This window comes from Capricornis sumatraensis, chromosome 11, assembly GCF_032405125.1.
Source record: "Capricornis sumatraensis isolate serow.1 chromosome 11, serow.2, whole genome shotgun sequence".
Lineage (NCBI taxonomy): Eukaryota > Metazoa > Chordata > Mammalia > Artiodactyla > Bovidae > Capricornis > Capricornis sumatraensis.
In genome coordinates, this window is record NC_091079.1 from 41,076,680 (window position 1) to 41,090,109 (window position 13,430).

The 13,430-nt window shown below is 43.2% G+C and overlaps 1 protein-coding gene across 3 annotated transcripts in view; it reads right to left on the reverse strand.

The window, feature by feature from the left end:
* Positions 1 to 453: 453 nt before the first annotated feature.
* ATP6V1H (ATPase H+ transporting V1 subunit H) overlaps positions 454 to 13,430 on the reverse strand; it is a 46,518-nt gene continuing 33,541 nt past the window's right edge. For all 3 annotated transcript variants that reach the window (XM_068983375.1, XM_068983373.1, XM_068983374.1), the window contains one exon: positions 454 to 870. In XM_068983375.1, the coding sequence (XP_068839476.1) occupies positions 810 to 870 (61 nt within the window). In that variant the 3' untranslated portion in view covers positions 454 to 809. The remainder of the gene's footprint in view (positions 871 to 13,430) is intronic.

A 13,430-nucleotide genomic window follows, 5' to 3' on the forward strand; every position in this document is an offset into this window, starting at 1 on the left:
AAATGAAACTCAGACCAGGCAATGAGGTTAAAAACAAAAGGCTCAGATCTGGGGGAGGTAAACCTCCAGGCCATGGATGCCCCTGTGAAGGCTGGGAGTTCCAGAACAAAAGGTGGGAGGTAGAAATAAAATACCTATTGGCAATATTTAAACCAGAAAGTATTCAAAGAAAATAGACTTGAAGTACTAAAATCCAAGAGTAAATAAGAAATCAGTGAAAATAACCTATAGCTAAAATTCCTCACTGTGCTTCATAAACAAGTCTTTTAGATGACAGCGTCATGGTAAGAGTTCGTTTAACATTTTAAGGTTTTCTCAACATTAGCAGAAGATTGCTGCAATGTGCATGTGTGGATGTGCATGTGTGGATGGGCGGGCGGATGGATGGAAGACAAAACTCCGTATGAATTCAAAACATTTATTCACCATTCACTACTCTGCAAACACAATTCTCCCAATTCGGTTGGGACGAAAGGTACTTTTGTTATAATAGTTCAAGTTAGGAACAAGGAAAGAGAAAAAATGTATTTGGAGTGAGAATGTTTTAATAACCCTATATTCATTCCAGAGAACAATAAATACAGAAATTACGAGCAGTATATGTAACAGTAATATTTTCCTCAGATACAGAAAGCACCTACTTTAAGACAAATTAACGGGAAATCAGCATTGGGAAAAGCTACACAAAGAAGAAATGACACATAAAATGAGGAATGGTTTGAGCTTGACCGCAGTTACTGAGACCCACTCCAGGTCTTCTACCCCAGGTGAGAGGGCGGCTGGAGATCCAAGAGAAGCCCTGAGCCCATTCAGCTCCGGGCAGCTGCAGTCTGCGGCTGTTCAGACTGGAGTTGTTTACCAAGATATTCCCTGAAACACAGGAAGGAAACAGCAAGGGAGGTTAGAACTGAATCAGTAAAGAGTCCTTTTCAAAACTGAAGCACAATATACACTGTCGTCTCTACTCACTTTAACATCTAAAAACTAGCCCCGGAAAACTGATCTTGCCTAAATTCAAAAGTACCAGTACTGCATGAATTTTAAACACTCCATCTACCATGTATAGACAAGGTGTGACCCACGTAAACGAGTAATTCTGCAACCGACCACAAGCAACGTTTGCCTTCCTGTCAAGTCTTGTCTGCTGTGCTCTTTTGCAACCTAACAAGTTCAAAATCAACCTACGTACAAATCCAAGTAGGACCGACACATGAGAAGCCTCCTGACATTAGAAAATACAAGCTGTCTATCCCTAGAGACTGACACAGGCACATGTGAAAACAGCCACTGGAAGTAACTTCCAGGATCCGACAGTTAATCGGAGCCGCTTATTACTTAGCGCTCACTCCGTCTACACTGGTGGAGTCTGAAACCTTCGCCAAGATGGTACTGCTGAACCCACAGGACAATCACAAGAGCCGAAAAGTGATCTCGTTTTATAGAGGAAGCAAACTGTGGCTTAGAGAGGCGGTCTCCAAATGTTTCAGGTGACGTTCTCTCCTTCAGAAAATCAACTGGACAAGCACCCAGTCAGCGTACGTGCTGTGCGAAGTTGCTCCGTTGTATCTGACTCTGCAACCCCATGGACTGTAGCCCACCAGGCTCCTCTGTCCACGGGATTCTCCAGGCAAGAACACTGGAGTGGGCTGCCATGCCCTCCACCAGGGGATCTTCCCAACCCCTGCAGGGATTGAACCCGCATCTCTTACGTCTCCTGCACTAGCAGGCAAGTTCTTTACCACTAGCACCACCTCGGAAGCTCACAGTCTGTGTATACTCAGCTCTGAACTGCAGATGGGTACCACTGTGATTCCAGGACAGAAAACCTTTCCCTATCTTCTGACAAAGGACTTGCCTGTTGTTTCTGAAGTAACTAATAAGGACAAGAAAAAGGTTTTTTAAGAACATTTACAAGATTCCTCCTGTAACGAGGGAAAAATCTTGAGTTTTGGACTAGAGATCAGATTCACACTCCAGCTGATCACTTGGTGGAGAGCAGGTTCTTGGTGTTCACTGGGGGGCTGGCTGAGGGATGAGTGTGAAGGTGGCTCAGTGGGTGCAGGGGTCAGCGTTTCCAGCCCTCAGCCACCGCTCCACCTCCCCTGGTCTTAGCACCTCCATTAAGCAGCCTTTGGGGGCCCCAAAGGATCCACAGGCCAAGGTGACCTGCCATCCTGCACAGGCACAGAACCCAGGGATGGGGTGAGTCTCGGCCCCTGCACTGTCCACCCTCTCCCATCACAGCCTCAGCCCAAAGCCATCCCTGCATGAAGACGCCTGTGAAACAACACAGAACCCAGACAGGGAGAGCATGAGCTCCGGGAACTAGCACAAGTGAGGGGAGAGAACTCCACAGGGCTCGGAGGAGGCTGTGGTTTAAACACGCGAGCCTGACTGAACTTCCTGAAGTGTGACAATGGCTTATGGGTTTATCTTTTTATCCCAGTAGGAAAGATCTTACCACTGACTCGTTCTAGGTTTCATCCAAAGCACATAATCTATTACTGTATTAATGAAAATAACCACCCTAACACAGACAATAGGGATCTTTTCTTCAACCAACAGCTAAGTTTTAATTTATGCAAAGGTCAAAAGAGAAGCCTACAAATTTTATTAGAAAATAAAAGAGTTTATGGTCACAGTCAATGCCAGCGCCCTGAGGAAGATTCCAACCAGGGAGCACTTGTGGCTGCATAGGTCTGTGAGGTTTAGGTAGAAGGGGGCTGGGGAGTACGATGCTTACTGCAGAATCCCCAGACCTCAGGTACACAGTCTGCCCTCCACACCCGCAGCATCCTTGTCTGCAGATTCAACCAGCAACAGCAGGAGAACACTCCTCCCAGATGACCCATGGACACAGAGGATCATCTGTGCAGGGCTCGAGTGGCCAGGGATTTGAAGCCACACTAGGTCCTCGAACAAACACCGTCCAGGACTGAATGGAGTAACAAGAGACTACCCTACACATCGGGGACCCAGTCAACACAGTTCTGGAGAAAAATCGATTCCCTGGGCTAGGCCTGGAAAGCATGGTGATCTGCTATCCTGACACCCAGTGTGGTCAATTCTAACACTCCTGAGCATCACCCAAGCTACCTGCAAGTCCTGTGTGCCACCGGGCACACGGCAGTCCTGACACCAGGGACCTGCACCTGGGAACACACAGAGGTTGCCCCACCCACAGTCAGTTAGAGGCCACCGTGGAGACCTGAGCACGAGTGTGCCCGCATGTCTCCTCTCTGTAGCACCTGGGAGCGGGTGTCTCATCTCCACCTATGGGGGTGCAGGGAAGCTGTGACTACCTGCTCAGGGCAGAGCGGGCAGGTGAACTGCCAGGGCACAGGCCCGTTCCTCTCTCTACTGAGAGGCTGCCTGGTCTCCAATAAAAGAGGGTGCAGAGAGCAGACACTGTTCCATCTTTATAGTAGATGATGATAATAATAACAACAACAATAATAGTGAGCAAGTAAAAGTCGCTCAGTCATGTCCAACTCTTTGCAACCCCACAGACTAGACAGTCCCTGGAATTCTCCCAGCCAGAATACAGGAGTGAGTGGTGGTGGTGGTTTAGTTGCTAAGTTGTGTCTGACTCTTGGACTCTTGCAAACCCCACTGCCTGCCAGGCTCCTCTGTCCATGGGACTCGCTAGGAAAGAATACTGGAGTGGTTTGCCATCTCCTTCTCCAGGGGATCTTCCTGACCCAAGATCGAACCCAGGTCTCCTGCACTGCAGGCAGATTCTGTACCAACTGAGCTACGAGGGAGAGGATCTTCCCAAACCAGGGATTGAACCCAGGTCTCCCACATCATAGGCAGATTCTTTACCAGCTGAGCCACAAGGGAAGCCGAAGAATACTGGAGTGGGTAGTCTATACCTTCTCCAGTAGATCTTCCTGACCCAGGAATCAAACCTGGGTCTCCTGCATTGCCGGTGGATTCTTTACCAGCTGAGCTACCATGCCTTTGGGTTAAGGCTACATTACTGTCAGGCAAGAGGAAAAGTGACTACAGACTTCACTTCAAGGGATGAAAACACATCTCTAACAGGACTTCAGAGCTATCTAAATGAGTTATCTGAGTACCGAGTCAGTCTCTCTACACATGAAGATTAATACACCATTTCAACTCACAGTTCACTCAAAGGGCATCTGATTTGTACCAGCAATCCACGGGAGTGGACATTAAACCATTAACTTCTACAGCCCAAAAAGCAAAATTTGAGATGTGTAATACTTCCTTCTTTAACGTCATCCATAAGTTTGTAGGGAAACAAAATCTGCCACCCCACAGAATATCTCTTCAACATGAGGATTATTTTATGACAATTATTTTTAAGAAACACACAGTTCGTGAAGTCTTTCCTTTCACCTGCCCCTTACCTGTCTACAGACCTCAGATGAAGTGCCTGGCCCAGAAGAGCACTATCCTGGGAGATCTACAAAGAGCACAGGCCGGGTGTGGGGAGCTGGATGGGGCCTGAAGAAGAGTCCTCTCTGTCCCACAGTCAGGACATCCATCCCACCAAGTCAGAGTCCTCTCTGTCCCACCATCCCAGCAAGTCCCCACAACCATCTGTTCTCCAAACACCTGCTTGTCTGTCTCCGTGTGAACTGCCTCCTGCCTGCTGAAGTCCCCATGTCCACCCCCTTCTCTTCCTCCTCTCAGATGCCATGGAAGCCTCCTAGGACAGGCCCCTGTGTATATGTGATTAAATCTGAGTTTCTCCTGTTAATCTGTCTCATGTCAAATTCTTAGACCAGCTAGAAGAACCTAGAAAGGCAGAGGGCAATTTTTGTCTTTTTCCAAAATCTTAACATCTCTTCAGATGTCAGCACTTCTGAAAACTGAAAAAATGGGGAGTGTGAAGACATATTTCCCTTTAAAAAAAATCCAGGTAAGAAACAGCCCACATAAGACATCATGTTGAATGCTGAGAGAGAGCTCATATGTGGTTCAGAAACACAGATATCATTCTCTTGTCAGGGGTATAAAAGATCTACATCTCAGCATCCACGATCCTAACAAACGGCCTCCCAGTTGCTGTGAGCACCCCTCGAGACAGCTGAAATCTGAAAGAGAGTCTGAGGGTGATGCCAGCCCCAGGGCACTGAGAAGTACTGACCTGGCCTGACTTAACACTAACTCCAAGAACAACACGAGGCCTGCACTGTATTACAATTAAGGGCCAAACCCTCACTGTACTTAGGGTTGTTTAAATATTCAAACACTTTTATTCATTCTTTAAAACTGTAGTTGAAGACACTGACTATATAATTTTTATTTATTTACTTTTAATTGAAGGGTAACTGCTTTACAGTATTGTATTGGTTTCTGCCAAACATCAGCATGAATCAGCCATAGGTATACCTATGACTATATGATTTAAAAGCATGGTAACTTCAGCTATGTAATTTAGTGCCAGGGAAAAGAGTGAACTATCTCCTGACAAACATATTAATCTGAGAAAACTATGGTCTCATTTATTTTCCTTTTTGCCTTGGCTTCCAAGAAGGTCAGTAGAAAATGTACTTTTACTATCATTTTTGAACTATTTTCTCTAGTCTTCATTTTGGTATGTACATTTTCATAACTAAAATGATAATGAACCTAGAATTCTCCATCCCACATCTTTATCATAATAATGATTTAAACTACAACTGAGTCATAATTACACTTCTCTTAATCTTTACCAACTCTGTTTTGGAAAACAATCAGGTATAAATCATATAGGAAATATTCTTTTCTGAATGTATAAAAACAATTCATTTTTGAATATATAGACTTTATACCTGTTTCCAGTACAGACTTCTACTTAGTAAAGACAAAAACTAAATTTCAAATATGTTATATATAGTTCTGTCTTTCCTTTCATGCAAATTCACTACAGTTTACTCAGCTGGAGTTATTCATCCAGCTTTTATGACGATTTTGAGTATTATACAGAAAGCAAATTATGTTTTATGCACCATGTAAAAACGCATAGTGCTCACCCTCATCTGTATCTAACTGACAGGAACACATTCAAACTGCAAACTTAAGTGTGTGTGTGTGTCAGTCGCTCAGTCGTGTCCAGCTCTTTGTGATTCCATGGACTGTAGCCCGCCAGGCTGCTCTGTCCATGGAACTTCCCAGGCAAGAATACTAGAGTGGGTTACCATTTCCTTCCCCAGAGGATCTTCCCAATCCAGGGATCAAACCTGGGTCTCCTGCACTGCAGGCAGATTCTCTACCATCTGAGCCACCAGGGAAGCCCAGGGAAACTGTTTTCACAACACTTTAAAGTCCCAGCCTGGGAAAAGCCGCGACCAAGGTCACCTGTGCCATCTCCAACATATGCCTCTTCCAGAGCCCAGCGCTGCCTGCTGGACATGCATCGTCATTTCTACTCTTCTAGTAACATCCACAGAAGCTACAGCGGAGCCCGTTTTTCAGATAAGGAGCTGGAGTTTAGCACATTAAATGACATGTTGTAATGTGAGGCTGCTTAGCAGCATGTAGGGTATGTAAACCCAAGTCTGTCTGATTTAAACCTCAGAGTCTTCATCCCTAAATAGCACTGCTTCATGGAACATTATTTCAGCTCCTGGTGGCTGAAGACATGTTATTGTGTAGATGTGAGAATAAACAGTTTAAGAACATCACAGCGTGAGTCCTCAACCTATTTTCTCAAATATATTTTCATCACCATTAGCTATTTCATTTTCTAATAGCACTTAAATTCAAAGACTAAACAACTTAGCAGTATCCCTAAAGAGGTGATCCACAGAATTAAAAAAAAAAAAATCAGTGATTCTAAAAGTAGACTCTCTATTTACATGAATTCTGGTCCTAAGAAACAAAAACATAAGTTTTAATAGCAGTTGTATTATAGTCTATTATGAAAGCAACTTGGGCAAAATTCACAATAACAAAGATATCTTTCCCATAGGAATTCAAGCAATCAAACCTTCACAAACTAGCTATAAAATCTAAATATCATTAGCCAAATCCAGAGTTTCTTCAATTCCAGCTTATGTTCAGAACAGTCCAGTCCCTCCTTACCCATCACCTCTACCTTCTGTTATCCACAGAGCAGCAGTCTTAGGCACTTCATCGTTTTTCTCACACACAGTATGATGTGCCATGCACTGGGCCACTCAAAGCATTAGGATTGGCAGCAAATGCCCCTTTTCCTTTTTTTAGAGGAGTTTTAGGTTCACAAAACAATCGAGAGAAAGACACAGAGATTTCCCAGATATACCTAGTCCCCACAAACATGGAGCCTCCCGCACCATGAACGCCCCACATCAGAGGGTATATTTGTTACCAAGCATGAACTGACACTGCAACATCTTAATCACCCAGAGTCTTAGCTTGCCTAGCTTACATTTGTACACCATCCAGAGTGAGCCCCCAGGTGTGCTAGGACTCTGAGTGGTTAAGATGTGTTAGCCTCGGCTCACACTTGGTAACAAATGCTTGGACAAATGTATAATGACGCATGTCCATCATGATAATTTCACACAGTATTTTCAATGTCCTAATATTCCCCTGTGCTCTGCCTGTTCATCCTTTCCCTGAGTCTCCCAATTGATCTTTTCACTGTCTCCACAGTTCTGCTTTTTCTAGATGCCGTATATTGGAATCATACAGTATGTAGCCTTTTCAGATTGGCTTTTTTCAGTTGTTTAGTTGCTAAGTCATGTCCGACTCTTACAACCCCAGGAACTGTAGCCTGCCAGGCTCCTCTGTCCATGGGATTCTCCCACTCCAAGAATACTGGAGTGGGTTGCCATTTCTTTCTCCAGGGGATCTTCCCAACACAGGGATTGAATCTGGGTCTCCTGCATTGCAGGCGGACTCTTTACCACTGAGCCGCCTGGGAAGCCCTCTTTCACTTAAATCACATGCCTTTAGAGTTTCTCAATGCCTTTCCATGACTTGATAGCTCATTCGTTTTTAACACTCAATAACGGTCCACTGTCTGGACATATCACAGTCTGCTTATCCATTCACTCAAGGAAAGACATCTTGGTAGCTTCCAAAATGTCTGCTACAGATATCCATGTGCTGGGTTTTTGTGAGGATGTGAGTTTTCAAACCCTGTGGGTTAATACCAAGGCATACAACTGCTGGATCACAGAATATATAAGAATATGTTCAGTTTTGTAAGAAAATACCAACTGTCTTGCAAAGCAGCTGCACCATGTAGCATCCCCACCAGCAACACATGAGGATTCCTGCTGCTCCACACCCTCACCAGCACTTGGTGCTGCCATTGTTCCAGATTTCAGCCAATCTAATAGATGTGTGGTGTTATTTAGCTTTTGTTTTAATCGGCATTCCCCTGATGACATTAGATGTGGAGCATCTTTTCTTAATCTTACCATCAGTATATCTTCTTTGGTGAAAGAAAGAAAGTGAAAGTGAAGTTGCTCAGTCGTGCCCGACTCTTTGCAACCCCATGGACAGTAGCCTGCACCAAGCTCCTCTGTCCACCGGATTCTCAAGGCAAGAGTACTGGAGTGGGTTGCCATTTCTTCTCCAGGGAATCTTCCCAACCCAGGGATCACACCCAGGTCTCTCACATTGTAGACAGACGCTTTACCTTCTGAGCCACCAGTCTTTGGCTCATTTTGTACTCAAGTTGTTTTCTTATTGTTGAGTTTCTGGAGTTCTTTGCAGGGAATTCCCAGTGGTTCAGTGTTTAGCACTTTGCACTTTCACTGTTAGGGGCCCAAATTCAATCCCTGGTTGAGGAACTAAGATCCCGCAAGCTGCATGGCGTGGACCAACAAATAAAAAATAAAAGTTCTTTGTGTATTTCCGATAACAGTCCTTTATCAAATACACCTTTTGCAAACATTTTGTCCCAGTCTGTGGTTTATTCTCTTGACACTGTCATTCACAGAGCAGAACTTTTTAATTTTAATGAAGTCCAACTTCTCAATTATTTCTTTCATGAATCAGGCCTTTGGTGGTGTATCTAAAAAGACATCACCATGTCCAAGGTCACCTGGATTGTCTACATTATCTTCTAGGAGTTTTTGTGTTCGGTCCACGATCCATTTTGAGTTAGCTTTCGTAAAGGTTGTAAGGTCTGTGTCCAGGTCCCCCCCCCCTTTTTTTTTTTTTTTGTCATGTGGATGTGCAGTTGTTCCAGCGCGATCTGTTGAAAAGACTACTTTTATTTCACTGCATTATCTTCACTCCTCTGGCAGAGATCAGCTGATTATATTTAAGGGGCCCTATTTCTGGGCTTTCTATTCTGTTCCATTGATCTGTTTGTCTACTCTTTCACCGATACCATACTATCTTTATTACTGCAGTCTTATACTAGGTCTTCAAGTCCTATGTCCCTTGCTGGTACATAGGAAAGTGATTGACTTTTGTGTATTAACCTTATTTCCTGCAGCTTTGCTATAATTGCTTATTAGTACCAGGAAGACTCTTTTTTTGTCAAGCCTCTAGGATTTTCTACATGGATGATCATATCATCTAGGAGCAAAGACTGTTTCATGTCTTCCTTTTCAATCTGGATACCATTTATTTTTTCTTGTCTTAATGCTTTGGCTAAAACTTCCAGTACAAAGAAGTTGTGAGAGGAGACCTCTATGTTTTGTACCAGATCTTTGTGGGAAAGATTCCAGTTTTTCAGCAATAAGTATGATGTTAGCTGAAGGGTTTTTTAAAAATAGATATTATTTATCATATTGAGAAAGAACTCTATTCTTACTTTGCTGAAAGTTTTTATCATGAACAGGTGTTTTATTTTGTCAGATGCTTTTTCTGCATCTATAGTTATAATTCAAGAGTTGGTGCAAACTCCAGGAGTTGGTGATGGACAGGGAAGCCTGGCACGCTGCAGTCCATGGGATTGCAAAGAGTCGGACACAACTGAGCGACTGAACTGAACTGATGGGTTAAAATCATGTGATTTTTCTTCTTCTTTTTGTTGATGTGATGGATTATATTAACTGATTCTCAAATGCCTAACCAGCCTTGCATATCTGGAATAAATTTCACTTGGTTTTGGTGTATGATTCTTTTTATATGTTGTTGGATTCAGTGTGTTAATATTTCGTTGAGGATTTTTGTATCTATGTTCATAAAAGATTCTGGTCTATGGTTTTCTCATAATGTCTTTGTCTGGTTTTGGTATTAGGCAATGCTGGCCTCACAAAATGAGTTAGGAAGTATTCCCTCTGCTTCTAACCTCTTAAAAAGATTGCAAAGAATTGATCTAACATTTCTTCCTTAAATGTTTGGTAGAATTCAACGGTGAACCCAAGTAGGCCTGGTGTTTTCTGTAGACAGCTGTGTCCAGTCTACTAATAAGTCTATCAAAGGCATTCTTCACTTCTGCTACAGGATTTTTGACCTCTAATATTTCTTTTTGGTCCTTTCTTAGGATTTCTCTCTGTTTAACTTGTTCATCTGTTCTTGCATGCTGTCAACTTCATCCATTAAGGTCCTAAGTATGTTAATCATGGTTGTTTAAAGTTTACAGCCTGATCTCCCAAAGTTCTTGCCATGGCTTGTTCTGATGCTTCAGTTCAGTTCAGTTCAGTCGCTCAGTCGTGTCTCTTTGCAACCCCATGAATCGCAGCACGCCAGGCCTCCCTGTCCATCACCAACTCCCGGAGTTCACTCAGACTCATGTCCATCGAGTCCGTGATGCCATCCAGCCATCTCATCCTCTGTCGTCCTCTTTTCCTCCTGCCCCCAATCCCTCCCAGCATCAGAGTCTTTTCCAATGAGTCAACTCTTTGCATGAGGTGGCCAAAGTACTGGAGTTTCAGCTTCAGCATCATTCCCTCCAAAGAAATCCCAGGGCTGATCTCCTTCAGAATGGACTGGTTGGATCTCCCTGCAGTCCAAGGGACTCTCAAGAGTCTTCTCCAACACCACAGTTCAAAAGCATCAATTCTTCGGCGCTCAGCTTTCTTCACAGTCCAACTCTCACATCCATACATGATCACTGGAAAAACCATAGCCTTGACTAGACGGATCTTTGTTGGCAAAGTAATGTCTCTGCTTTTCAATATGCTATCTAGGTTTGTCATAACTTTCCTTCCTCCCCCAACATTCTCGCCATGGCTTGTTCTGATGCTTACTTTTTTTTTTTTCTTTTTGGTATGCTTTGCAGTATTTTCTTAATAGTTGGATTTGGTGTGCTGGGTAAAAGAAACTGTTATAAATAAATCTTAAGTAACATGGTGGTGAGGCAGGGTGAAAGGAAACTTTCTGGAGTCCTATGATCTGGTCTCAGTCTTCACTGAACCTGGACCCTGAGACTGTGACCTTCACAAGTGTCCCTTGGGGTTTTTCTACCCTTCTGGGTAGGAAAGGATGGTCAGAGTCTGCTGGAACTGGTCATTTCTCTTCCCCAGGTCAGTCAGACTCTGATGACACCCTGGCAGGCTGGGTTAATGAATCCCCACTGAGTACAGGCCTGGTTAAGAACAAGAGCTCTGGGCTGTTTCAGAATGGTTCCTTTCCCCTTTCTGACAAAAGGCTGTGGGAGTTCTTCTTAACTATTTACTGTGAGACACTGGTCTGGCTTCTGGAGAGAATTCTCACTGTATTGGCCCACTCCCCAACACCCTGTCTAGATCCCCTAGCCTTGTGCATACTGCACCTCCTGTGATTCACCAGCCATAGTCCAGCCTCCTCCAGGTGCTGGTCCCTCACTGTCCCCTGGTCTGAGTCCTGCTCCCCTGAGCAGCAACTCTGCATTCACGTGCCTCTTCAGTCTCGGCTGCAAAGTGTATACTGTTCTCTCCTGTGGGTTCAACAAAGGTTGCTTGATTTTTCAGTTTGTTCAGCTGTTTACTTGTTCAGATGGAGTGGAGACTTCAAGCTCCATACCTGTAGAACCAGAACCAGAATTCTCTCCTTTTCACTTTAAATGCTGGTTTCGGATCAAGTAGTTATAACCAAAAGCAATTAGTACAATGCAAACACACCTGAAATGACCACAGCACATACACATCTAGTTATGCAACATGTCATATGCCGCTACAAGCACTCTTATTAAGGGGACAGAATGGGAGCAAAGTCCATATTCAGGGCTTATTGTAGACTCCTTTTACTTGAATTATATTTAGAATGTAATAAATAGTCTTACCTGAGAATTCCTCCACTAAAAATGTCATAAGAATAATGTGGAAAATTCCAGGCAGCCCAAGGCAGACCACAATTTTCTAAATTAATTTTGGAACATGTTAAATTCGGAAATGTCATATGTTATGGGGAACACATGTACACCAATGGTTGATTCATGTCAATGTATGGTGAAACCACTACAATATTATAAAGTAATTAGCCTCTAATTAAAATGAATAAATTTATTTTTTAAAAATAAAATAAAATCACATGGACTGTTATAGTAACATGATTGTTAAGGCTAAAAAATTAAAACTTACTAAGGGGTTTTTCCCTTCAATTCTGTTCATAAGTAACTCTTTTAATCACTTCATTTATGGCTATGTACTTACAGAATAACTAAAATACCCCAGTCAGATGTAAAGATTGAAGAATAAAAGCAGCATCACCCACACCCTTGGCTTTGTGAGGTCTCTCTGTTATATTATTTACCTACACATAAAAGAATCAGAGAGTCTAACACTCTTAACTTATTATTCTGCTTGAAAATAGGTTGAAAAAGAGTCTAGAAACAAAGAGAAAGTTCTACACAAGATCCTCTACCTACAAAATTCAGTGTTTCTTTCCTGAAGTCCTGAGCTGTCCATATGCACATATGGCTGCTTCTGAATTAGAGGCTGATTACATTTAAAATCATTCTATAGGAGAGAAACGATGACATTGTATGATGTTAGATTATTAACGCAGAAGCTGAGGGTCTATACAAAAGTTCTCTAGACCAAGTTGTCATTGTTTATATCTATTTTGCCAAATTCATGAATATAAAAATCCAGTCTTGTTCAAAAGAACGAGGGATATACCAGGAAATGCATGTGGGGACGGGAAGGCCAGAGCCTGCACATCCACTCAGCAGGGCCATGGCTGGGACTGGACCATTCAAGGCTCCCTGAACTACAGGGACCACGGTGTGTGCCTACTGCCCCCTCCCGCCATTCTGCCCCTGACACCCCACCCACATCAGTTGGGGCTACATGTAACCCATTATTCCATACACACAGGTGTGCAGTGGAGGGGGAAATGCTGGCTACTCTATGTCCTGTAAGTCACAGAAATAATCCAGAAATCAGTCATAAACTCCTGACAAAGAAGTGAGCAATATGTTCACATGATACTGTAAAACTCCACACTCCATTTTCCATAAACCAGGGGTAAATCCATCTCTGCATCAACAAGAAAAGTGAACTGGATGCCTCAGAGCAGAATCTGAATTGAGAACCAGAGATAATCCAGGTCCATGATTTCCTAAGTTTCTAGTTTATACTCAAAATGTAATTTTAGACTAA